Consider the following 14,776-nt stretch of genomic DNA (forward strand, 5'->3'; position numbering starts at 1 on the left):
TAGATGCATGAGTTGCCGTTTTAGTGCCTCTCAATAAGTATGCGCACAAAAAACATCCACTGAGGTTATGCGCAAAAATATTTTGTCTGGAAAGAGGCCTTGTGAATGCAATTATAAAAAATAAAAACAATGTGAAAAACAATTTGGCTTGTCTGTGAGAAATGCGAAGCACCAATTTACTCTCTAATTGAGGCCATTTCAGCTCCTACGCGTCCAGTGTTCTAAGATTCATTATATTGTGATCTGGTGAACAGGATTAAACATTACCTCCTGTTCGTTTTCTTCATTGTTAAAAGACCAACACAAAATGAAAGAGTGAACCACCTGCCGTGGCACAAACTGCCACAGTTTTGACAGCCCAATCAGCAGCTAATCCAGTGAAGGAGGGGCTCTGCTTGTAGAAAAAGACAGCACCAGGATATTAAGGTTTCACGTCTCTCTCGTCGCTCAGAGGGCAGCGAGGATGGAAGGGAGAGACCAGTGGAGCACGCCACGGAGAGGAAAATGGGGCTTTTCTTCACTGCGGAGCAAGAGTGAGTACAAAACAACCCTCTGTCGCGCTTTCCCACAATGGGCACAAATAACGACACTGGATCCCACCACTGTAACAAGAATGGTACAGTGTAAAGGGGTCCTGCCATCTGGGCACAGCGGGTTTAGACAAACTTCAGTTCTTCGGATGCCCTGCCATTGCTACTATGACTCTGAAAACCATCTCAGATAGATTGCTGGCATCTTAGTGGGGATCTGCTACTTTAGAGGGGTGGGGGGTACTTGTTGAACTGGTGATAATCTCTTTGGCTCCGAGATTCAGATGCCAGCAGCCATATCACTCTGCAACTCCTAACTGGCAGCCCACTGAAGCTCAGCAGGTGTGAGCCTGGTCAGTACCTGGATGAGACACCTCCTGGGAAAACTAAGGTTACTGCTGGAAGCGGTGTTAGTGGGGCCAGCAGGGGGCGCTCACCCTGCAGTCCATGTGGGTCCTAATGCCCCAGTATAGTGACAGGGACACTACACTGTAAACAGGCGCCATCCTTCGGATGAGACGTAAAACCGAGGTCCTGACTCTCTGTGGTCATTAAAAATCCCAGGGTGTTTCCTGAAAAGATTAGGGGTGTAACCCTGGTGTCCTGGCCAAATTTCCCATTGGCCCTTACCAATCATGGCCTCTTAATAATCCCCATCTATGAATTGGCTTCATTACTCTGCTCTCCTCCACACTGATAGCTGATGTGTGGTGAGCGTTCTGGCACACTATGGCTGCCATCGCGTCATCCAGGTGGGGCTGCACATTGGTGGTGGTGGAGGGAAGTCCCCATTACCTGTAAAGCGCTTTGAGTATAAGTAATTATTATTATTATTATTATCATTAATTATTTGGTTTCCCTTCACACTCATGACTGCAGGGAGCTGACGTTTGCTGTAGGAGGTTTGATGTTCAATGGGACTGGCAGGCTCAAGTGCTCCAAGATTCAGATCTTGAAACCCAACCTCATACTCTGGCTGTGCAGCCCATCCTGTAGTGCAAGGTGGGACTGTGGCATTGGTGTCTCTGCTCAGGACCAAAGCTCATGGAGAGGCGCAGGCGCTTATGACAGAGAGACACAGTCCGATGACACAATGACTTTCTCCTTTGACCCAGTGATGGGTGGGCCGGGCACATGGCAAGGATTATCCCAGCTGATATCCTGCCTCACAGGTCCTGCAGTACTGCTCCCTGTATGTATGCCTTCCTGTTCAAAATAAACCAATAAAGCTCAAAAGCACACACTGTGTGCTGTGACCTCTCTTAACCTGTTCTAGCCAGTGTAGTAAACTTGTTTGTTTTGCAGTATTAAAGCTGACCTTCAAAGTTTTCTCCTTGAACCTATTTAACTTCCTTTAGTATAGGTAATAGTGACAGCACACCTGGTTTTGTCAAGCTGGTTAAAAGAAAGCAAAGCTCTATTGAATTTCGGCTCACTTTCAAAGCCCTGCCATACCTTTGTACTGAAGGTAGCTGCAGGGGCTGATTGGCTAGCCTTTCACTGTATTTTGTGTAATTTAATCCTTTGTAGGATTCTAGATGTATCGATTGAGAAGAAACTCTCATTTATACAGACCTGGAGAGTATCTATTTATACAGCAGGGCATATACTGGTGCAAATTGCTCAAGATTACAGCAATGTCCCAACTGGAATATAAATCCCAAAACATCCAGCTATGAGTCTACAGCTTTCTCCACTGGTCCATGCTGCTGACTTGACCAAAGGCATGAACTTTGTGTAACAACAAGCAGGAGGAGATCTCTCCAATGTCTCCTGGTCTTCTAGGCAAGGGATCACTTGATGAAGATCCAGGGACCGGACTGAGGACACGGGGGTCAAAGAAATTCATCTCTCTACGTGGGGATCCCAGAAAGGGTGAGAACGCTGTGTTCTCTGGAGCCTCACGGTTTCCATCAGTAATCGACATATTTAAATTGTATAGAAATATTGTAAAACAATTAAGTCCATTGCACACAGTATCCCATCACTAGTCCAGCATTTCAAACATTCATCCATGAGCTCAAACTGCTCTTCCCTGCTTTAACTCAGTGGTTCCCAAAACTGGTCCTGGATGACCTCTGTCTTCTAGTTTTGCTCCAGTTATGTTCTCAGTGATAGTGATAATTGACTTCAGATTTCTATCTGGGGAGTATTTGTAAATCTGCTGTCAGCTCTTCAAGGGTCAAGTGGAATTTGTAATTGGTATCGGCCCCGTACCCATTTCTGAGTTTCAGATTTGCCCTCATACAGATAAGTTGCTTGAAATGAAACCAAAATAATCTCTGCAGAAGGAAAAAAATCTCATGGTGGGCATGACAGTATTATTCACTGCTAGACACCTACGTGCTTGTCACCAGTTGATCAACTTGTAAGAGCTGTTCAGTAAGAAAAAAAGGCAAGCCAGCTGGGAAGAGGCTGGGTGAATTTCTGTGTGCTTACATTTTTAGAAGCTGCATCCTTGAAATTAGGTATTTTTAGCAATCAGGACTTAGACATAAGAAACAAGTTAAATAAAAGTCTGAACAAGCAAGCAGATCAGTTAAGTCAGGAATCACAACTGGAGATTCTGCATTTGGATTCTGCAATGAATCCCATCTGTGATGATGTTTTTCCAGTACCAGGGTTGGAAACCACCAATCTAACTCACAACTCCCATTTTCACCCAGACCTCTGAAAATCCCACAAGAACCTCCTGCCTTAAACCCATCCAAAGTGCAACACCACTACTGCTGACCTAAATTACCAAAGAAGGAGTTTGAAAATATTAATGACCAGCTACTATGCTTGCTTTGCGTTTACGTACAAGTCTCCTGAGTGAGCTGTCACACTAGAGTTAGGAAAGTACCTTTACTTTTATTAAATACTTTTATTAAATAGATACTGCTTTGATACTGGTCTTCTTTAGAATGACTGTCTTTCAACCTCTATTCAAAGGGGATCTAATCTGAAAGCATGGGGCGACAGATACAGACCCTCTTGATTTTGATCATTCCATTCCATTATTCCTCGCAGTGATCCATATGTCCCAACCTTTACCCTCTTCCCCAAGGCCACCTTGTTTGAAAATACAACGCATTCATGCAAATAGAAGCAGCTGCAATTCGGCGCTGATCTGAAAAGCAAATATTATGTCTCATTCTGTTCCCAGCAGCGGATAAAGAGGCAGCCTTCGGGGACAATGGGGAGGAACCGGGCCAAGGAGTGAGAAAGAAACGAGCATTTTCTCTTGGGAGAATGAATTTATCAAAATCTACCGGTAAGATTTAAGTCTGTTTTGGGCATTCTCTCCGAGGGTGATAAAACTCATTTTCGTTCGGTGTTAATTAAACCCCTCTCCTGTGCTCTCGAGGGATGCTGGGTCTTCCACCAGGTGTAGAATTTAGCGGGCCAGTCGGAAGGTTTAACAGCTGGACAGTTTCAAACAAGGCAGCAGAGGAGAGCTGGGCTGAACAGGACGCGTTTGTCCTCTTTAATCTCTGAACTAGAGCATGGCGACTGCACCGTGCAACAAAACACACAGTACCTTTGTATTATCGCCTGTAGACTGCGTTTCGTATTCCTGTCCATAGTAACTCTTAAAGCTGTGTCACATTGCACGAGTTCTCAATACAGCCCTCAAAAGGGCTAAAAGCACATTAAGTGCATGCAAAATATATTTGTGCTAATATCAATAATTTTTATCCAGCTTTCTAGGACGAGCTAGGCTTTGCTCATACAATAAAAGGCTATGACGCACGTGAAACTGAAGACACCTGCTGCCTAATACACCTTTTGAGTCCGAGAGAGAAAGTCAGGTAGTTCTCATCACCTGTGTATGTTTGACTAATCAACCGACAGGCTGGGTGTTCGACAGGAATAATTGCAGCTCTGTACTTAGCACACCATGGAAATGCGGTGTACTTTTCACAAGATACGGTTGAAAGAGAGAGGTTTACCACGACAAAAAATCAAAATACTTTTGCCCCTTTCGTTGGCGAGAACAAACAAAGCAATCCAAAAGGTGTATATGTAATAGTGCGACGTTATATCACGATCCTCGATGATAAAATTCGGCCAATTACATCGTGGCTTCAAATAATCAGTCACATGAGCTTTTTAATATGACCTAATTTTCAAATAAAAATGTCTCGATAATGGCTTTGCCTATGAATGGAACTACCAACGACCACCAACAAAACGTTGTTGGTGAATGCTTCGCTTCCTCTTAAATTCTTGTTGCTTTCACGGATAAAGAATTTATATATTCTTTAATTTCTGATTATTTTTTTCAAGGTGGAATTGACCAAAATGGATCATTCTTCTATTAATACATTCCTAAATTCCTAAAACAGTATAAAAGTCAATAATTTTAAGGAAACTGTGAATCACTTTGTGGTTACCTAAACTTTTCGGCAAAACTGATTTCATCATGACAAAGCCTACGTAAACTAACAGCATGAGTTGCCTTTAGTGGTTTTCGTAACAAGTCTTCGTTCGTCTTTTAAGAGATAAACACAGATGTATACGCTAATTAAAAACGTTGGGTCGATGTGGTCGTGTTGCCTGAGACCCTCAGACGACCTAAATGGGAGTCAGAATTATTTCACCGTGAACGACCCGAACCCAGCAGGTAGGTAAACTGCTCACTTCTTTTCGCCGTTAGTAGAACCCTTCCATTGTCAGTTTGGTCATTTAAAAGTAAACGTCTGGTTAAATTATTTAGAAAGTAATGGCGTAGTTCATTTAATTTTAAAAACAAAGCATGCATCCTAAACTATGTAAAGTATTTTTATATTAGTCATATTATTTTGAGTATCTGGGCTTTTATGAACCTAATCGTACTGTCGCTTGAGGTTAGTATAACAAAGAGTACCGGTATTGTTTTTTAATGCCCATTATAAACTCGGTGTTTATGCGTATCTTGCAACAACCTAAACAAATACATATCTTTACGATTAAGGTGCATCCGACCTTAAGCCATAAACGCGGAAATCGGTGACAGACGAGAGTTTTGCTGCGTTAGGCTGGAGGCGTTCCTACCTGTCACAGGTGACGGGTCCCCGCCTCCCAGCATAGGGCCCGTCTGCTAGGCACAGTCTGTGCTAGTTCGCTAAGCCCCACTGTCAGGCGAGCATTGCCTTCGTCTCTGGCTGTCAAATGTTTTCTCCCCTGTTTAAATAAGTTCTAATTAGGCTCCCCTCTCTTGTGTTCAGTCTGAGACCGAAAAACGAAAGTTGCTGATCAGGAAGTAGAAGGAGAGAGGGGGAGAGAGAGAGAGAGAGGAAAGTGCAGCCTAATGAGACGCAGAGTCAGAACTGCTTTTTCTCGCGTGTAGTTAGCAGTCTGACCTGACAGCCGCAAAGAGAGTTTGTGTTTTCCCTACGCAGACGGGGAAAATGGGATCGGCGAGCCTGGGATAGTGTTAAGTTTTCAGCGGGTCTCTGCGAAAACGGACGCCTCATGTATTTTTAGCCTGTATATCGAGTAAACTATGAGCGAGGAGCAGGCAAAAGGAGGCAGCGGACGGATTGTCAAGGCTTTGACACATTTTGGGAAAGATGCGACGAAGAGTAAGTAAGCTCTCTTTAATCGTATTCTGTAGGAGAGTTTTTTTTCTAGGACAAAAATGCGAAGCCCCAGCCTGACAGCTCTGGCCGTGTTTGATTAATATTGCATTTCAAGTACCCAGTAACTTTCCCTTATCCTCTTTGATGCGGCTGGAAAACACCGTCTTAAACGTTACGCGCTCGCGTTGTTTCAGCTTTGATCTCAACACAGAAATATCCCGACGGTTTTACCATAAAGTCAGAAGCAGCGCAGCCCGAGGAACTCCATAGAAACTGTTTCACTTTCTCCTTTTATTTTTGGCCAGCATTGTTTTTAGCGCTAATGACTCGAGAGAGCACAAAATAAAACTCTGGATTCAATAATGTTTCTTGCCGGGGCTGCTAATCTGTACAATGCTAACCTTTACACGCATTTTGTTTGAGAGTCTGGTATAGATAGCACGTGTCTTCCAGCAATGTTTTTTTTCTAAAATGTTGCTTAAGAATGGGAAACCCACGTTCAACCCCCACACCCCTTTTTCTGTCTTCCCAGGCTCTGAAGCTCTGGCGGCAGACCAGCTGTTAATAACTTGTACCTGTTTCACATACTAGTTTCCCCAAGGAGTGTCCTGCCTAAGGGTAAATGGCGTCTAGCGACAATTGAGTTTCTCTGATCAGTTCGTGTCCCGAACTTGTGCGCGATGATCTATTAGTCGGACGCCTTGGTCTCGATTCACCCAGAGAGCCGTTAGCGAGGCAGAATCAGGTGTGGATTCTGGTCTGGTCATGCCAGGTATGGTTTCTGCATTTGGCGAAATCTCCCCATGATCTGTGAGAGTCTTGCACAGCTATGACCTGGTAAATACCCTGGCCTTAAAGGAGTGGTTTAATTTACTTTACACTCTGCTGCCAACTAGACAAATGTCAGTCATGGGTAAACAGACACTCCTTTTTAGAAGAAAAAAAATTGTTTCTAAAGGCTGTTCATGACTTAGGAGTGGAACTGAGCACTTTGTATTATCTTCATTTTCCCTTATGGAAGACTGCAACAGCTGTATGTAAGAGAGTTCCTGTCTGGTGAATGGACGGGTGATGGACTTTGACTTGAATTGTATTTGATGCAGACAGGTCACGAGTCAATCATTTCCACAAAAGGCATGTTGCTTCTGCCCATGGCCCACATGTGTCCAAAGAGGACTACTTTTTTTTTTAAAGCTTTTCTTTCTGGGAAGCAGCGTGTACCCAGTCTGTGCAGTGCGGGGCTGGACAGAGATTCTGAGGAGCACAGCTCTGGGCAGGCTGTAATAAATCCCTGGAGCATGTGAGGGTAGGATCTCCTATCCAGGTCCCTGGTAAACTAGTCTTCCCAGGGCTCTGTCACACAGTCTGTGCTGGTTAATCCACAGACGGGGTTTCCAGATCTTGATCGCATAATCCAGAACAGCACTGTTGTCCTAGGGAAGGCATAGGACACTTCCATTCTGTTGGACCTGTGTCCAAAAGGATCTCTGACTAGCTCTGCTTTCAGGTTAAACTGGTGTTTTGTCTTTTCACTGTTTGGGTTGTTGTCCATGTTCCATTTTTTTTTACAAACTGAGACAGAGCATCGTTAATTGCTTCCAAAAATATTCTCAAGCATACTGGGTCATTAAACGTGAATAGGTATCTGGGTGGCTCAGTGGTTAGCGTTGTGGCCTTGCAGTGCTGGGGCACTGGTTTCGATTCCTGGAGTGATGTGTGAGTGGCAGAAAAAGAGGGTTTTTACTGTGATTATTATTACTGCTATTGCATAGTAACATGGCAATTGTTTGCTCAGACCTGCTGGAATTGATCAGAGAAGAGCTATCAAAGCAGTTTCCATTGCGGGCAAAAAAACAAAACTGTGGTGTGAAATTGTGTACAGTGGTCCCTGGTGCACAGATAGAGGTGCAGCTAGCGGACCTGTTGGGGAGGCAGTGGTCAGTTTTGGAAAGCTGAGGTTGAAGACGGCTGGCTGTGTGAATCAGGAGAAGGAACAGTACGAACCAAAAGCTTCACACAAGCTAGGTTTGAAAGCTTTGTCCTCATGAGCCTGCTTGAGATTTTGGGGTGGGGGGGGGGGGGGGGGGGTGAGGGAGGTTCTTTCTCAAATGCTCCTGGCTGTGGTCAAAACAAATGCTGAATTGTGCTGAGAAAGGGATTCAAAAACAAATGAGAGCAATTTTTATTTAAAAAAAAGAGGGAGGGCTCAAGTTGAGCCATATCCTGGAACACGGTCACTTCTGAAATGAGCAGCCAGATGTCAGGCATCAAGTGCTACAGGAATTAATAGAACACACAGACTAACTGCATGTGCGTGGCTCTAGGTCACAGACTGGCAATCCAAAAAACTCTCACGCAGAATTTCAGCAAACATGTTCCCATCCTCGGGCCACAGCAATCTGAAGGACAAAAAAAACTTGCCTGTTACGTGGATGTTAAAATTCTGAAATCGATGTAGATTCCAGGAAGACATATTCAAAAGAAACATCTGCTGAGTTATGACTGTTGGACCTGCTGCAGATGTCAAGACAGAAGGGTGGGATCTGGAGAGGATCTGTGGTTGTCGGCAGCCCCAGGGGAAGGAAGGTGTGGGAGAGATTTGGGTGCAAACCTGTGAAGAGCTGGTTTTGCTGTTATGTGGCGGCTGGTAACGGCCTGCTCATTTCTGCGTTCTTGACACTGCTGTGTGTGCAATGCAGATATGGTACTGTATTTTACACACATGACCGTGCAAGTGAGGAGTAAGTCAAAGGCAGTCTGGGAAGGACCAGACCCTCGTGTCTGTTCGATATAGAAGTCTGTCTTCACTAGCATCAAGGATCACCCCCAACAGTGTTATCATTTAAGATAGTGGTTGCTAACCCTGGTCTAGGGCAAGACTTGTGCCTGCTGGTCTTAGATCCAGCACTGGAAATAATGCCAGCCAAGGATTAAGTGTAGGTTTCAGTGCGTCTGTGTTTGAATCCGTCTTCCCTGGGATAGACTGGTGTCCTGTCTGGGGAGTACTGTGCCTTGCTCCCATTACTTGCTGAGATAGACTCCAGCTTCCCTGCGACCATGAATTGGAAGAAGCAGTTAGAAAATGGATGGATGGATTAAGTGTATTGGGGGGGGGGTGTCTGAGTGTTTTATTCACTTATTTGATTATTTATGTGGGTTAAACTGCTTGGCTGAGGACCAGCTGCCTGTCCATAGGATGAGGAGGCTTGGACCCCCTGCAGAGTGAAGAGTGACCAAGGGGCAGCTACGCAAGTGATGTGCTAGAGGACAGAAGCAGTATTTCAAGTTTTTATTTTTTAAGTTAAGGATGTGATGTTGGGAATGGTTCCCAATTAGGACATCTGAGGCCAGTTGAACTTGGCTGTTACCCCTGTCGAGCATTTATTATTATCTATTTAATAATTGATCTCTTTGCTTAGACTTTTGTTCACCATTTCCTGCACATAGTCCTTGGGTTCTAAAATACCCTACTTCAAGCGTGTTATTTCAGCAACTTCAACATAATTGTACGATGGGCTTATGATTAACAAAGAGAAATTACAAGTTTCCACTCATTGACTTTATGAGGCTCTTCATGTCCCTTCAACAGGTGTGTGCTTAGTTACATTTTGGGTGATGTGATGGTTCAGTTACCACAAATGGGGGTATTTTTTTCTGATGAGAATAAAACTTAAAATCAGTCCCATACATCAGCATTTTCATGTTCTGGTCATCTGTCTGTGGTCGGTGCAATAACTCAGGTAATGGCTTACTCCAATGGGCAGCTCTGCATACTGCCTTATCCATAAGCACGAAGTGATCCATCACTATCGCGGAGGGTACAAGATGGCAAACTATAGCTAGCCATGTAAAGGATGGAACTGGTGTGGTTTGTTTTCGCTCACTTTTTTTCCCCCCGCACACCGTTCTCTTACGTGCTTGAAGATCTGCAGTACACACTGATAAACATTTTTCCAATAACATCAGGTTTTTTAAATACTGTCTTTGCAAGGGATGTGCTGAATACCTTTAAAAATCGTGGTGCTTTTCAGGGCTGTGTGGATTATATCATTGGATGTTAAGGAGTTGTGGTTTACACAGGGAAAGCTCAAACTATTATCTCTTCCATCTGTATACATAATGAACTGTTTTGAATGTTACTTATTTGACAACATCAGCAGAGTGGCCAAAACATTGCACTATTTGGCAGGGTCTTGAATTGTATCCTCAATCCTCAACAGTTCTTTCCAAGCAAAACTAGGGCAGAAATGTCCCTGGGGGGAGAATAAGAGTCCTCTTTGTATAAGACACTCAGGAACTGTCCTTCATTCTTACAGAAATGGCAACTGAGTAGACACAACTGAAAACTTGGAAAGACCCTTTGCCAAAAGATTGTAAATCTAATTTTCCAAGTCATTGGTCTCTTTGTAAAATAAGTTTGGCTGTAATGACTGTGCAAATTCATCCCTTGTGAACACTCTGAAATACAAAATCAAAGCATTGCGTCTGCCTTTAAAGCTCTGCCACTTTTACAAAACAAGCAATTCTGCCTGTCACACAGGCAAAACGAAACCAGTACTTCCAGTTTAATAACTACCAGATATGAGGAAGTTGCCAGCTTAATAATTTCTTTTTATTGTTAGACCTTTTCTCACCTTCTCTATTTTAGGAAAGCCCCTAATGTGAGAAAGAGACCTGTTTTTTTAAAAAAATCTGATATAAGCAAAAATATACTGTAAACCTGTTTGGCCACAAGAGAAGCATTGATTGAATGAAAGTCTTTCCTGCAGTGACTGTGTTTTAGGCATGTGCAGCAATTCATTAGGTGATTCACCTAATGCAAGACAAAGGCCTAGATTTACACTGACCTTCCAAAGCCAGGAGCGGTCCTATATGTTCCCTCTGAGTCATGGAACCATGCTAGGTGCTTGAACATGTAGATGTCTTTTCCCAGACAGTGGAGGGAAGTAATTGCAGTGATTATAAGTACGCCATATGTTTTACAGATAGGACTGCCAGACATTTGCTTTAAATATCTCACTAGAGTAGGATTAGATCCTGACCTGTCACATTAAGTTTTAACACCAGCCAATGGATGCTGAAGCTATTGATCAAATAAAATAGCAAAACAAGGTCACTTGCTGATGAGTGAAAGTGCCTCCCCTTCTCCTTTGGAGTGGATACCAAAGCCGGTTTTTTCTTAAAGACTGATTTTCTTTTGATCTTTTTTTTTTCTGTGCAGATGAGAAGCCCTGTGTTGAGGCTCCCAGTGCAGCTCATGGGAATGGGAATAACCTTGGGCCTTCAGTGGCTCAGCACAGTGAGTTCAAAAGGGTCGTGTGAGTGGGGTCTTGGTACACAAGTGCACAAGTGTAGAGGTTAACCCTGTGATAGGCTAACATTTCATCCATATTGTCAGCCTGCTTAATGGCCTTTTGGAAACCAGGATGAGCTCTGGCCTGATAAATCTCTAGGCTCTTGAGTATGAACTCCTTTGTCTATCTCTCCGTCTCTGGACAGCAGATCCCATGATGTCCAGCGAGAACGATGGTGTGGATAATATATCGAAGAGGTTTAGTACGCTGTTCTCTTCATTCCGGGGGAAACTGACCAAAGAGAGTGAGTATCTTCAACTATCTGTGGCCAGGCTGTCCAGCTGTGGTCCTGGAGGGCTAGTCTCTGCAGGTTTTATTTCTAACATGGCTGTTAATGACCTGCATCAGCTTGTTACTGGCTTAACTCGACCATTTTACCAACTGCTACCTGTTCATCAGCTTTTGCTGCTTTAGAGAGACCTACAACGTTAACAGCTAAAACACGGGTCGGAGGATGTCTGTGGTAACTAAATCAAAGTGTTTAGAACTACTAAAACATGGTGTTTCTTTTCACAAAGGGTTGTGGGAGACTGGAACAAGCTACCCAGCCATGTTGAAACTGATACGTTGGATTTTCTTTAAAGAAAATGCTGGATAAGAAGATCAATTAGCTTCTAACTACCTAACCAAATGGCCTCCTGTTTGTAACCCTTGTAACGTTTCAAAACCTTCCAGGACTACAGCTGGGTCACCTAGGTCTAAGGATCATTCATACTTTTTGTGTGCTTAACTGAAAAAGTATTTTTAAGAGGGGTTATTCTATTCATGCTTCAGTTATGCCCTTGTAAAGACCAGTTATATTTTGCCCCTACACCTGTGAAAAACAAACTTTGCCTGCATTGCTGAAATACCAGAGCAGTCAAGCCCCACTTTTACCTGTAGTTATGAATGTATCAGTGTGGAGGCTCTGTGGGTAAGGATCTGCACCTGTGGCTAGAAGGTTGCCGGTTCGTATCCTGTGTCCGGCAGAGGAACCCTACTCTGGGCCCCTGAACGAGGCTCTTAACCCCATCTGCTCCAGGGGCGCTGTATAAATGACTGACCCTGTGCTCTGACCCCAAGCTTCTCTCCCTGTCTGTGTGTCTCATCGAGAGCAAGCTGGGGTATGCGAAAAGACAAATTCCTAATGCAAGAAATTGTACAGTATATGGTCAATAAAGTGATCTTGAATCAAGACTAGGAGTCTGCATGGGAGAGAAGGACCTGCCAGGTTTCATGTAAGCACCTTCCTGCTCTGTGGAGCAAGCAGGGGGCAAGCCCAGTGCAGCCATTCCACAGCTGACTGCAAAGAGCTTTGCTAAGAGGATAGGTGTAAGAGGATCTGATGCAGGAAACAGTGGGGTGGTTAAAGAGAGATAGGAGACTGCTTTCCAGGGAAGGTGCAGTTTTGGTGGAAAGGCTGGTCTCACTAGATGGCTCAGGTGGCCTCCTGTCGTTTATAACTGTTCTTGAGTAGATGGTACCATCGCAGAAGAGGAAAGGATTGAGGACTTTTGCCAGGGATCTGCATCGTTGGTTGTGGGGAGAGTGGCCTTCAAAGGTTAATCTCCCAATTGTGCTGTTCTAAAGCAGGGTTAAAATAATGCCAATCTTATTTTCTCACATGGTTGCTGTTTTTGGAATATACATGTTTTACAATTTACATGTTCACAACAAGAGCTGTTTCTGATGATGCTGTATTGCAAGCAGGAATGCAGCAGCAGTGAAAAAAGGAGACCTTACGGCATATTGTGCTGTTGCTTGGCTCAATTAATCTGAAGAGTGTGACACTTTCACTTTTAATGCGCTGGACAAAGGGTGGCTTTGTAGCTAATGTGACCACAAGACATCCTCGGTCCACAGCTCTAGTTTTTTACAAACCCAAGTAAATCCTCAGAAAGGTGGGGGTATTTTACATTTCTGGGAAATCTTATTCAGTAATTTATTCCAGACAAAAATACTCCAGAGTTATAGGGTGCATTCTTAGGATACTTGGCTAATACTCAATTTTGTGCTTTGCTTATCCTGAACATGGCCTGGAGCCCAGGGTCTTCTGACAGGTTCCCAGAAGCCATCTGATGCAGGTTATGCTTTAGAGAGCAAGGCCACGTGGGTAATTTCTAGTGCTGTGTCTCCAGAGCCCAGGAAGGATCAAGCTCCGGCAGAGGCCACTGATGAGATCACCAGGTCAGCCACAGAGCCCAGAGAGCCGCGCTACGCCAGCGGGCAATTTTTCTTCGAGTACCTGGTGGTTGTGACTCTGCAGAAGAAGAACGATGGAGGATATGAGCCTCAGATCATCTACCAGTTCCCAAAGGTGACTATTTTCTCCCCCCCCCCTTAGCCTAATCTGTGCAGAAATCAATAAGCAGTCACATGCTGCTGACCATGTGACCAGGGGGATAGTGTTGAGATGAGACAGGTGGGGGGAGGGCTCTCCTGGAGATTTGTGGTGACTCATTGGCATCTGGAGGCTTGCAGTGATGTTGTTGATCCACCCATCGGATACTATGGAGCTTGCAGAGTGTTGGAGGATGAATGCCTTAGCTTGTCTGCTCTTCCTTATTCTCTCTGTGGTGTGCAACTGTTGTTTAGGTGATCTGAGATGTAAAGAAACATTCCAAAATCAGAGCCCACCTCCCATTGAAACATTTTTTAATGGAAAGCTATCAAAAAGACACTGTGGGCTTAGCATCAGATCTGCCCTGGCGATTAAAGTTTTGCTGTTCTGCAGAGCAGTCTGCTCTAGGGTTTCTACTACACATTCAGTCCTGTTGCAGCACTTTCATGTGACTGATGGTTTTTCACACAATTTTTCATTACAGATAAAGTGCATACCAATAACCAATTCTGCAGAATATTTATCTGTGTTTTGATTAAATTGCTTATTTGAGCCATTTTCTTGCTGTTTTTTTGGAGTTTGTGGTTTTGCTTTCTACAGTTCACACCTTGCTGATGCATATCTGATAACTGTAGCGGTTTGGACTGTTGGTGTTCATCGCACTGCCACTTGGTGTAATGTTACAAAATTAAAATGCCAAGACTGACTTTTTTTTTTCCACTGGTCTTGAAATAATCATCCTGGGATGACACTGAGCCTGAATCGGTGGAGATGTGCCTATTTAATGTGTTGAGTTCAAATAAGTTGAGATGTAATGAATGGAGATTCCCCATGCTGACCACAGCATCTCCTTTTTTGCCTGTCTTGGCGCTGTAGCGTGATGGGATGGTGAGATTCCAGAAGGAGGAGGAGGAGAAGACACTCAAGGCCATCACGCTTTTCTGTTTCCCTGAGGGAATCAGCTGGGCACCCCTTACTGAATACAGGAGGTAAATTGCACAGACCACTGACCCCCTCAGTCTGCTA

The 14,776-nt window shown here is 44.0% G+C and overlaps 2 protein-coding genes across 9 annotated transcripts in view; one reads left to right on the plus strand and one right to left on the minus strand.

The window, feature by feature from the left end:
- The window catches only part of cry4 (cryptochrome circadian regulator 4), a 43,615-nt gene extending 38,042 nt beyond the window's left edge, over nucleotides 1–5,573 (minus strand). Inside the window, exon 1 of the mRNA XM_088920270.1 lies at nucleotides 5,550–5,573. The gene's annotated coding sequence lies outside the window, so the exon portion shown is untranslated. The remainder of the gene's footprint in view (nucleotides 1–5,549) is intronic.
- dennd2db (DENN domain containing 2Db) overlaps nucleotides 1–14,776 on the plus strand; it is a 37,451-nt gene that overhangs the window by 10,654 nt on the left and 12,021 nt on the right. For 2 of the 8 annotated variants that reach the window (XM_088920257.1, XM_088920256.1), the window contains exons 2-8: nucleotides 452–533; nucleotides 2,316–2,405; nucleotides 3,679–3,786; nucleotides 11,298–11,375; nucleotides 11,576–11,674; nucleotides 13,548–13,726; nucleotides 14,627–14,739. In XM_088920257.1, the coding sequence (XP_088776383.1) occupies nucleotides 464–533; nucleotides 2,316–2,405; nucleotides 3,679–3,786; nucleotides 11,298–11,375; nucleotides 11,576–11,674; nucleotides 13,548–13,726; nucleotides 14,627–14,739 (737 nt within the window). In that variant the 5' untranslated portion in view covers nucleotides 452–463. Of the gene's footprint in view, nucleotides 1–429; nucleotides 534–2,315; nucleotides 2,406–3,678; nucleotides 3,787–5,602; nucleotides 6,080–11,297; nucleotides 11,376–11,575; nucleotides 11,675–13,547; nucleotides 13,727–14,626; nucleotides 14,740–14,776 lie in introns of those variants that run through there. The other 6 variants (XM_088920258.1, XM_088920259.1, XM_088920260.1 and 3 more) reach the window with 6 other exon arrangements.

This window comes from Atractosteus spatula, chromosome 7, assembly GCF_055471065.1.
Source record: "Atractosteus spatula isolate fAtrSpa1 chromosome 7, fAtrSpa1.hap1, whole genome shotgun sequence".
Taxonomy (NCBI): domain Eukaryota; kingdom Metazoa; phylum Chordata; class Actinopteri; order Semionotiformes; family Lepisosteidae; genus Atractosteus; species Atractosteus spatula.